At 56.0% G+C, this 10,953-nt stretch overlaps 1 protein-coding gene across 1 annotated transcript; it reads right to left on the bottom strand.

The window, feature by feature from the left end:
• Nucleotides 1-352: 352 nt before the first annotated feature.
• Nucleotides 353-10,525, bottom strand: HAPLN3 (hyaluronan and proteoglycan link protein 3). The gene is made up of 5 exons (XM_032806493.2): nucleotides 10,436-10,525; nucleotides 6,714-6,871; nucleotides 4,804-5,172; nucleotides 1,956-2,258; nucleotides 353-856 (listed from the first exon to the last, which is right to left on the bottom strand). The coding sequence occupies exons 2-5, from the start codon at nucleotides 6,841-6,843 to the stop codon at nucleotides 576-578; spliced, it is 1,083 nt and encodes a 360-aa protein (XP_032662384.1). The 5' UTR covers nucleotides 6,844-6,871; nucleotides 10,436-10,525; the 3' UTR covers nucleotides 353-575.
• Between the last annotated feature and the right edge of the window lie 428 nt (nucleotides 10,526-10,953).

Raw genomic sequence — 10,953 nt, 5'->3', positions numbered from 1 at the left:
CAGTTGATTTGATGCCTTCCATGCTGGCTGGGATGGGACTGGCTGGGATGGGATGGCAGAGCAGTCTGTGCATTAGAAACAGCTGTTTTCCTTTGGAGCTGGTGAAACTGGAGCACGGCCAGGGGGCATCTGCCTTTGCCATCAACCAGTCGCGCGCTCTGTGCTTCTCCAATGCCTGGATGCATCACTGCTAGGAAATGACTGTCTAGCCCAAGTGGATGAGCGTGAGCCTGTCACTTCTTATCTAGATGACCAAGGGATGGAGCCACCTGGTACCAGACACCAAGCTCCCCAACCTGAGATACCATCTCAGTCTCTCTTTACTCTCTGGGTAGAAGGAGATCTGGTGCCCCATTCCCAGCCAGGAGAGAGACGCAGAGGTGGCAATTGGCTGATTAGCGATACGCCAGGGCCCAGCCACTTGCAGAAGTTTCCCTTTAGTGAAAAAAATGTAAAATTTTTTTAAAAAATTGAAATTAAAAAATATCCCAACACCCGGAAACCTGATCCTTTAAATCCAGGCAGCACCAGGCAGGGAAGTGTCCACTGGCAAAGAGGGAGCCCCTCCCCGTTTCTTAGTTCAGCTTGTAGCAATAAACCCCAAACTTGCCCTTGTCGGGAAAGCCGAAACTCCGGACCCCTGGCTCTGGTGGGCCGCAGTTGGGCCGGGGGAAGGCAATGGGGTAGCGGATGCTGCCATCAGCCAGCCAGCCAGCATCGCAGCGATCCAGGCTGAAGAACTTCCACGCCGCATACAGCTGCCCCACCTTGGCAATTTCAGCCCCGTCATCCTGGCAGGCCTGCTTGGCCTCTTCCAACGTCAGCTTCTCCGGGTGAACCAGATAGTAAACTTTCCCTGGGGGGGAGAGGCAGAGGGACACTGAGCATGGCCAGCCCTTCACAAAAACCCCTCATGTGTAGGAGGTGCTAGGAATGGGGGTTCATCCCATCTCTGCCTGGATTCAACTTAGGTTAGGGAGTTCAGAAACAACAGGCCATGATCTCCCTGCCTCCCCTGCCATAAGACTGGGGAAGGGGCCAAAGGGATTTTGTACCATCTAAACCAACAGTGGGCAAACTATGGCCTGGGGGCTGTATCTGGCCCTTCAGACATTTTAATTTGGCCCTTGAGCTTCTGCCAGGGAGCAGGGTCTGGGGCTTCAGCTCCGCACTGCTCCCGGAAGCAGCATCATGTCCCCACTCTGGCTCCTGTGCGTAGGGCTAACCAGGGGGCTCTGCATGATGCCCTTGCCCCAAGCACCGCCCCCGTAGCTCCCATTGGCCTGGAACCACAGCCAATGGGAGCTACAGGGGTGGCACCTGCGGATGGGGCAGCATGCAGAGCTGCCTGGCTGTCCCTCCATGTAGGAGACAGAGGGGGGACATGCCACTGCTTCTGGGAGCTGCTTGAGGTAAGTGCTACCCGGAGCCTACACCCCTGACCCCCTCCTGTGCCCCATGCCCCTGCCCCAGCCCCGATCCCCCATGTGGAGGGTGCCATGTTATCCATTTGAATGACACAGCTTTGCCAGTCTCTTTTGCCTTGCATCCCAAACCGATTTGTAACCTAAATGGAACAATCGCTTGACTCAGTGACCTCTACTGTGGGGCACATATGCAGCATGCAGCAATGCTACCTACCATTTCAGTCTGGGCAATGGAGGAGAATCCCAGATCTAACTGAAGGTGCTCTGGGAATTTATGGAGGTGGATGGAATTACCCAGGTTAGAATTTGGCTGGATCAAACATCCCAACTCTTAGAGAAGTTCTACTGGGTCTTTACAGGCCCTCAGTTTTACATTTCAGAGGAGAGGTGTCCCTTCCAACAGGCAGCACCCCCTGCCACCACAGTGTGATCTGAGAACAGAGCGCCCCCCTTCTGGTCACCCTCCCTTCTCTGCAGCATCAAGCCAGGCTCCTGCCTGACTATGAGCCCTGCAGATGCCAGACTCACCTTTCAGAGCAGAGGAGAAGCAGAAAACGTCAAAGTAGTGCAGGTTCTTGTGGCGCTCGCCGTAGCTTCGAATGCCAGGGGCCAGCCTCTTGCCGCCACAGGGCTCCCGGGGCAGGGAGATTGGGTACTGCACTGTCCCATCCAGCAGCCAGCCGGCATTGCACCAGTCCAGCCCCTCCTCCCAGGACTTGAAGAGCTGCTCGAAGGATGCGATCACAGCGTCCTGCTCCTCACAAGCTTTCTTGGCTTCATGGAAGTTGAGTCGATAGCGGCCGTGATGAGGCTGGTATGGGAAAACCACCCCTGGAGGGAAAGAGAACGGGATTGGCTGAGTCACAGAGCCACTCTGAAGGGTGGCCCCCTCGGGCTATGCCCGCAACCTGACCCACGCCCCTGAGGTGCACGGTACAGATCTCCACTGACATACCCAGGATGAGGCTCCCAGCCAGCAAAGGGTGTCACAGCAGCACCCTGCCCCCTCCCAGGCTCATGCCTCCAAACTCACTGGAGCGAGGCCTAGGCACAGACGAACCCCAAACTGTGCTGGGGTTCAGAGACGCCCCAGAAGGGTCTCCAAAGCCCCTTGTGAGAACGGCCTCTCTCTGGGGTTTCACTCATGGGGTTGTCCAGGAAAGAAAGGCCCCGGAGTGCCTCAAAGTTCAGCCCCAGGATCTCATCTGAGTTCAGCGCAGCCCCTGTCTTATTGGAATCAGGGGGCAGAAGGGACAATGACACATGTCAATGGTGACACCTGGTGGCCAGAATGAGGCATGATCACTGCATGCTCAGAGTTAATTGGGAGAGCTTTGAAGGCTGGTGTGAGTAGCCAGCAAACTTGCGCCTTGCTCAAAGCCTCTGTCCTCCAAATGGCCGGAAAGCAGCTTGGTACAAGTCCCTCTGCTGCAGAGCAAGTGGGTGGCACTGCATCAGGAACAGGGCTGGCTCCAGGCACCAGCCCAGCAAGCAGCTGCTTGGGGCAGCCAATGGAGAGGGGTGGCATGTCTGGCTCTTGGCGGCAATTCGGCAGCAGGTCCCTCAGTCCGTCTCGGAGCAAAGGACCAGACGCCAAAGTGCTGCTGAAGACTGAAACGGCAGCAGTAGTGCCGCCGATCACAATCACGGCTTTTTTTTTTTTCTGCTGCTTGGGGCGGCAAACTTGCTAGAGGATTCTCTGCAACTTCAGGTCTTCAAACCACAATTTGAGGACTTCAGTAGCTCAGACATAGGTTAGGGGTTTGTTACAGGAGTGGGTGGGTGAGATTCTGTGGCCTGCATTGTGCAGGAGGTCAAACTAGATGATCATAATGGTCCTTTCTGACCTTAAAGTCTATGAGTCTATAACCCTAGAGCTGGCCCTGGTCAGGAACACAACAAGGTGGCAGGAAATGTGACATTTCCCACCGTTCTGGGTGGGTGTGAGTCTGGGACCATGATGTGGAGCTGGGCTCTGAACCTATGGAGAAGGAGAACATCTTAGGGGATGACTTTCCATCTGGATCACAGAGCCACAGACGGGACGTTTCACCCCCTTCTTAGTCTCTTTCTCCAGCATCAGTTCCCTGTGCATTGCGCTCTGCACTGCACAGATTGAGCAGTGAGAAATTAGGCCAGGGAGCGGGGGAGAGAGACACATGTGTTCTGTGGTCTGATGCCCCCTCCTCCCACCTGTGAGAGCTACCACCTTAAATAAAACCACTACAGCAGTGTTTCTCAAACTGGGGTCACCGCTTGTGTAGAGAGAGCCCCTAGCGGGCCGGGCCGGTTTGTTTACCATCCCATCCGCAGGTTCGGCCGATGGTGGCTCCCACTGGCCACAGTTCGCTGCCCCAGGCCAATGGGAGCTGCTGGAAGCGGTGGCCAGTACATCTCTCGGCCTGCGCCACTTCCAGCAGCTCCCATTGGCCAAGAACAGTGAACTGCGGCCAGTGGGAGCTGCAATTGGCCGGACCTGTGGACAGGGCCGGTAAACAAACTGGCCCAGCCTGCCAGGGGCTTTCCCTAAACAATAGGCCCCCAGTCCTGCAGCAACACAACTGGATGTCACGCCACGCCCCCGGGGTTGGAGGTCACTGTTAGCAGGACTTGACCACGGAGCCTTTGGGTCTTTAAACAGCCACCTCTTCTACTGGGGGTCAAACACCCAGCTCTGTTAGCACAAAGCCAGCAGCAGACTCCTATACTCAGCCTCCACTAGGGGGAGCCACACTGAGTGGCTGTAGGTTACAGGTGCACTTCATAATGCGCCCGTCGGCTGCACTGGATGGCAGATGAGCCACAGACGTCTAGTGCGGTGTTATTTGCATGCTGCAGCAGTACTGCACCTAAGGGCCCCAGTCAAAGCTCAGAGCCCCACTGTGCTCAGTGCTGTACAAACAAGGAGTAAGAAGACTTCCCTTCTTTCTCCCTGCCCCAAGAAGCTCCTGCAAGTTTAACCTGCCAGAACGCAAGTGCAAGGTGATGGCACGTGGCTATAACACTGAAGGGATGCCGATCTGTGTGGGCAGGGCCATAGGATTTGGTGGCAATTTTTATGAGGGAGGGGTTCCTTCCTTCACTCTCACTCATCCAGTGGGAGAGCATCTCTGGGGGAGCTTCTTCCTGAACTGCTGTGTCATGGCACACGCATAACCCCAGTGTCAGCTGGGTATGAGAGTGCCCCAGCAAGGGGCAGCCGCAGAAGGACCCAGAACCTATGCTGATCCCACTCAGGAGCCTCAAAGGGGACAGCTTCTTGGGTGCCTGTTACTGTCCCCAGGGGCTGTAACCCCATGTGTAACCTCTGTGTGCGGGGGAGTTGCCCCATCTGTTCCCCTGCCCCCTCTCCCCCACTGGACATTGGCCCACTCACCTCGCAGCTCCAGCTCCACAATGCCACTCTCGTCCTCCAGCCCGTCGATCACCTCACAGCGGTACTTGCCGTAGTCCTGCAGGCGCAGGTCGCTGATCACCAGGGACGCCTCCTGCTCGCCCCGCTGGCGCAGGTGCACGCGGCCCCGGAACTCGCCGAAGCTGCGGTGCTTCAGCCCGATGGCCACCAGCACGTCCCGCTCCTTGGTGTTGTCCTCCCGCAGCTTGGACCACTTGATGCGGATCTTGCGTGGCATCTCCAGCTTGGGCTCGTAGTGGTAGTGGCAGGGCAGCGTGATGTTGGCGCCACGGTAGGTGAAGATGGCGTCTTCCGGGGTTTCCACCACCAGCTTCACACCATTGAAATGAACTGGTGAGGGAGAGGGGCAAAAAGGAGAATGAGCACTGCCAGGGGACCCCATCCCTCCAGCTCAGGACTCTTCTGCAGCCCACGGGGGAGTGGATTCCCCGCGTATGCTACAAGGAGGGGGCTGCCTACCCCACAGGCATCCCCACTAAATGGTTCTAAGGCAGTTACTGTCCAGCAGGGCAACCAAGCACCCAGCAGTGGCTGCAGGGCACCTGCGAAGAACTAGACGTGTATAGGGAGGGGAGGAGGGAGCAATCTGCCCTGCTCTGAGCACAGTAACTCCTGCAACTGACACATCATTGATTGACACCAATCTGGCCCCATGAGTCCCACCTCCTGCACCCTTGTTCCCACCCCCCTTGTACTCTGCCCCTTCCCTCACACTATGTACCCCCTCCTCCTGCACTCGCTCACCACCATCCCCGCCATTTATCATCACTTCCTCCCTCGGCGCGCACCCTCCCAGCGCGTGTAGGAGAGGGGTGGAGAGAAAGGGAGGCAGGTGGCATCAGGTGCTGCTGAGGTTAGAGGGAATCCAGTGCCCAGCAGAGAGCAACTTCTCTATGGTGCAGCAGCTATCTGAATCCAGTACCCACCAGCTGCACAAGCATGCGAACCTGAGAACTGACAGCCAGGATCCCCTGGGAGGGAGAAGAGTTGTTCAGGGGGTAGAACTGAGAGCCCTGAATGGGATATTTGGCCTGCATCTCAGGAAGCCCTTTCGGACATCAAACCCCCATTAGGCTGAGCCATCATCTCCCCAGGGAAGTGGTGCAAGTCACTGGGGCCGCTCACAACTGGAGAAGACGAATCTCCAGGGAATAGGTTACAGGGCCCAATCCGACCTCAGCTCTATGGGCAAGAGGGTGGACCCAACCGGATGGGAGCTCCTCAGCTGCTCCACCTCCTCTGTCTCTAATTCTGTGACTGCACAAGACAAAGGGACCTGGCAGGAATGAGACGGAGGAATGGGGCAGAGGTCCCCATCAGACCAGATTCAAATCAGTTCCATTCTACTCCCGCAGGGATCTTCCAACTGGAGCGAGAGCCAAGAGGATGCAGTCCTGGCATCCTGGCAGGGCAGAGGAGGGCAAAAGGAGATTTCCAGGTAAGGTGGCAGGGGAAACTCCCCTACATTCCACCTGGAGGAGGGGAGCTTTATGGTAGGGGGATGATACCAGCTGGCTGCGGGGAGCAACAGCCCCAACATGCCTGGTTTGAGCCTGGCAACAGTCATCCTCTCCTGAATTGCCTACCTGAAGCCAGGAAGCAAAGACCCTCCACTCAAACCCACATTCTCTGCCCTGCAACTGCCCCGGCCTCCTTCTCAACAGCTCTCACCCCGATCTACACCTATTGGCAACTCTCCGATCTTCCACGCCCATGTGCCTGCTGCCTCAGGAACTAGGGAAGGGCAGTGGGTGCGCGATGCCTGCCCAGCCTGCCACAGGATTCCCCACCCATAAACACGAGCAGTAGCCTCCCTGGATCATGCACTCCTAGTGGCTGGTACTAAGGGCCAGCCCCTCCCCCACACGCACCTTCACCGTTCCCATTGCCGTTGCCCTTGTCATTCATGACATGGTCGTAGTAGAAGCCGTTGTAGAAGGGGAGCCCGCAGCAGCTTCTGCCCAGCTGCAGCAGCATCACGACCAGAGATAGCAGCAGCATTGCTCCCGGGAGGCGGACAAACACCTGCCTGTCCAAGAGAATGAGGAGGCTGTGTCAATGCACAGTGGGGTGTCTCCCCATCAGCCCAGCTCCTGCACTGTGGTTTTGCACAAGCGAGTTGCTCTGTGTGCCGTTCTCGTGTGATCGCCTGTGCATAGCACGGGTTAGAATTAACATGTGCACAAGTCAGTTTGCACTCACCTCTGGGCCTGGCACACGTATGTTTTGTCGCTAGCACACACACACCGTACAGGCAGCTGCCTGCACATGCACTCTTAGAAAATACTCCTCTATTGTTTAAAGTATATCCTGCTGAGAGAGGCTAGGCCTCGTATAGCAGAGCTATTTCACAGCCAGAGCTCCGAGTGCCATCTCGCACAGTGCCTGCATAAAACCGAACGCCCTAGGCCTGCCCCTTCCCCGAGGCCCCGCTACTGCTCACTACATTCCCATTCCCTCAGTGGCTCACTCTTCCCCACCCTCACTCACTTTCACAGGGCAGGGGCAGGGGGCTGGGGTGTGGGAGGGTGTGGGCTCTGGGTGGGGCCACAAATGATGGGTTCAGGGTGCAGGAGGACTCTAGTACCTGTCTGGAGAATAGCCACCAAAGCAGCATTGCAAGCTCCTTATTTCCTCTCCTGTCTCGATGCCAACAGTCCCCTGCTCACCACTCACTGAGCTTTCCAGGGAAAGCACGTGAGGGCAGGATGAGACAACAGGTGTTTCCGAGAGTCCATGGACATTCTCGCCCTCTGGGCAGCTTCTCTTGTCAGTGACCAAGTTTGCAAGGCCTTACGCTACTCTTGGTGGCATTTCTCTGCGCAGAATGTGATAACTTTTGAGTGCTGCATACGGACCCCAGGGCTTGTGGGGGAGAATGGGGGACCCTAGTATGGGGGGCACACAGAGCCCAGGGCATGGGGCGGGGGAGGAATGAGAGGACACCCAGGGCCCATGGCATGGGGCAGGGGGATGGGAGACAGTGGTATGGGGGAGGGGGAACATGGGGGAAGAATTGAGAACTCTGGCATGGGGGAGGGGAGGATTGGGAGCACACGGAATCCCTGGCATGTAGGAGGGAAGGGGTGCAGAGGGAAGGGGCCGAGACTGTCTTCTTCTTGGTCTGTGTTTGTACAGCACTTTGCACAATGGGTCCACGACGGGGAATCCTAAACGCTATAGTAATGCACACAATAATGGGGGGGCTCACAGAGCCCTGGCACAGTGGGGAGAAGGAGGATGCTGGTATGGTGAAAAGGGGCAAACAGCATTCCTAGCATGAGGGTGTGGAGGGTCTCATGGTGTCTCTGGAATAGAAGGGGATGAAAGGGTGGCAAAGAGGGGACTTGTGGGGGGAATGGTGGAATCCAAAGAGTCCTGGTGTCTGCGACCCCCTAGCTGAAAATCTGAGGGAAGAAACTGGAGTTAGTGCTGGGCAAAACTCTTTGGCTGAAACGATTTTCCATGGAAAACAGCAGATTCAGCGACACTGAATTTTGCATTTTGAAAATTTGTGTCAAATCTGTGTCAGAAACACGCAAATGTTCTGAAAAAGTGGAAACGTTTCAATTTTTCAGATCAAAATGATTTTTTTGTTTTGAAACTTCCTTCGGTGTCATTTAAAACCTGTCACAGCCCCTTTAATATGGTCGGAACTGGACCTCCCATGTCAGCTGTCCCAGAACCATTGTTTTCATTCTCGTTTTTGGAATTGCCAAGGACCCTCCCAAAATTCATTCCTTGCCCTCCTCTCCGGGGAGTGTCCTTCGCTCTCTCGGTACTTTAACACCACTGGACAGAACCCTGCAGAGCACCCTCTCAGCAGCAAACCTGCCCCGGAGCTGTGCTTGGCAGGGGACTCTCCCACTCTGACATCTGGGACTAAGCCATGTTATCACTAGGACAAGAGCTGGCTGGGTTTGTCATGTTCAGCAGGTGGCTCTTTAACATACGGCAAGTGGGAGACATTAGAGCTGAACTAGGGAAAAGAACAATTGTTTTGCAAACCCCAGATCTCTTTAGTGGAAGCTCCTCAGACCCTCTAGCACTATGGGCAGACACTTCTTAGGGTTTCATAGGCCATAGAGAACCAAATCGAGTGGATCCAGCTCAATACCGACTAGGTGCAACTCCCAGAGATGTATAGATTCTCAGACCAGCAGGGATCACTGCAATCATGTAGTCTGCCTGCCTGCATACCACAGGCCATAGCACTTTCCCCAAATAATTCCTGGTTTGAACTAGAGCGTATCTTCCAGAAATGTTTGGCTGGCTGCAAGCTCCTTTAGAGCCAGCAGATGGCGCCCTGTACTCATCCGCTCTCCAGTCTGCCGCTAGAATGGGTCCCTGGAAGGAATTTGGCATCGGTGCCCCCTGTTTAGACCGGGTTTACACGTTCCTTTGAAACCGCCACCATCCATCCGGGGGACGTGGGATGTGAGAGCAGGGGGCGTGCAGAGACAGGGCAGCCCGAAGGCAGGCGGACCGTTCCCTTCAGAGTGACGCATGCCAGAGCCACACAGTCAGCTCCCCACTGCAGCAGCCCAGGCAACTGCTCAAACGCTGCTCCGGGGCGCGGGGTCTAGTCCTAGTGTAGGAGCCGCACACCCAGCCGCATTTCTGGGAGTGAGGCGGCTTGTGGCCAAAGTTCAGGGCGATGAGAGAGGGCTCCTGGGTTCTATTTGCACTTCTGACACTATGTCCTGGGTGACACTTTCCCCCACTCTGCCTCAGTTTCCCTATCTGAAGGGAGATACTGGCCTGAGATCTTCAAAGGAGGGAGCAGGCCCCAGGCAGAGCCCCACTGCTCTATAGTCCACTAGCTCCTATTGTCATTTACACGCCTCTGAAACCAGGTCAACCAGAGATCCAACAGGACAATCCTTCCAGCCTGGGACGTCCCAGCACAATGCACCGCTGCTGCCAGCTACACCCAGATACATACGCTCCCACGTGCTGATCTGCGCCTCCCAGGATTCTGCATTTGAAGCTTGGGCTCCCTTTATCCGGCTCTTGTGTTTCATCTCGACTCACACCAGCCCTCACCCCCCTCTGCCACTTCCTTCCTCTCGCTCCCAGTTATTTGTCTTTCCTTTTGTAACCATTACTTTGCTCTGTAATGTGCCTGGGATCCAGTTACCCTGAAGGACGCCGTTCAGAGTGCCAAGGGCTGCTACTATCAGAGCCTCACCACTGGGGCAGCAAAGCCTTCGCTAACCCCTTGCCCTATATCCAGGGATTCACCTTACCCTGAGAGTCACCCTTCGAGACAGATCACAGATTGGTTTTAAGCCCCAGGCGATCACGCCTGTGCTATCTGTCCTGTCCCAGCAGAACCTCCAGCACCAGCCTCACTCCCAAGGGGGCATGGTTAGCAGGCAGATTCCATGCAGTTAACAGGGTCCCTGCAGCCCCCCACTAACTTCCAGGGGACTGTTCCTTGGCAGCTCCCTACTCTTTCCAACGCTCCTTGTCCCCACCAGCAGATCCACACTCAGTCCCACTGGAAAGGGTACAGAAAGCAGGATTTCTGCTCTCCCACACTAGCCCCTGTGCAGAAAAACTCTAGGGTCTTCAGTCATCCCCTACTTACGCATAGGAGCCGGTTAGTGTCCTTGGGAAAGTTGAGGAGGCTCTTGGGTTTCCCCGCCTGAGTCAAGCTGGAGGGCTGGAGTGAAGTGTGTTTGGGGCTCTTGCATGGGCTAAAAGGAAACAGCAGCAGGACAATCCTCACTGCTCCAGAGCCAGCCTCTTAAAGGGAAACACACTCCATTTCCCATCTATGCCTCAGAGAGCGGAGAGTGGGGGCAGAGGAGGGATGGAGAATGAAGGTCACTCAGTTTTCAGTCCACTGTCCAGAATCGAAGGGGAGTTAGAACAGTGCTTTCGCAAGCGGTCGCAGAATTTCCATTAACATCTCAGCATCGCCCTAGACCCGTGGATCTCAGACTCTGACCGGCGCCCCACAGAGCCCTGCTGCACACTGCAGCCCCTGCACTGGGGCCTGGGGAGGGAACTGGCCCAGGTGAGGATCGTGTCTCTCTAGAGTGGCCCCCAGAAGGCATCAGATGGAAGCCATTGCCCAAAGGAGGAAGGGCACATCTGTGACAA

This window comes from Chelonoidis abingdonii, chromosome 9, assembly GCF_003597395.2.
Source record: "Chelonoidis abingdonii isolate Lonesome George chromosome 9, CheloAbing_2.0, whole genome shotgun sequence".
Classification (NCBI taxonomy): Eukaryota; Metazoa; Chordata; order Testudines; family Testudinidae; genus Chelonoidis; species Chelonoidis abingdonii.
The sequence above is the reverse complement of the archived record's forward strand: the minus strand, read 5'-3'. Positions and strand labels throughout refer to the sequence as shown.

Bases quoted from the DNA above. Each gene is read 5' to 3' on its own strand.
- HAPLN3 (XM_032806493.2), bottom strand. From the start codon at position 6,843: ATGCTGCTGCTATCTCTGGTCGTGATGCTGCTGCAGCTGGGCAGAAGC. The intron at 2,259-4,803 runs GTGAGTGGGCCA...CTTTCCCTCCAG, and splicing joins TGTGGAGCTGGAGCTGCGAG to GGGTGGTTTTCCCATACCAG. The intron at 857-1,955 runs GTGAGTCTGGCA...TCTCCCCCCCAG, and splicing joins CTTCTCCTCTGCTCTGAAAG to GGAAAGTTTACTATCTGGTT.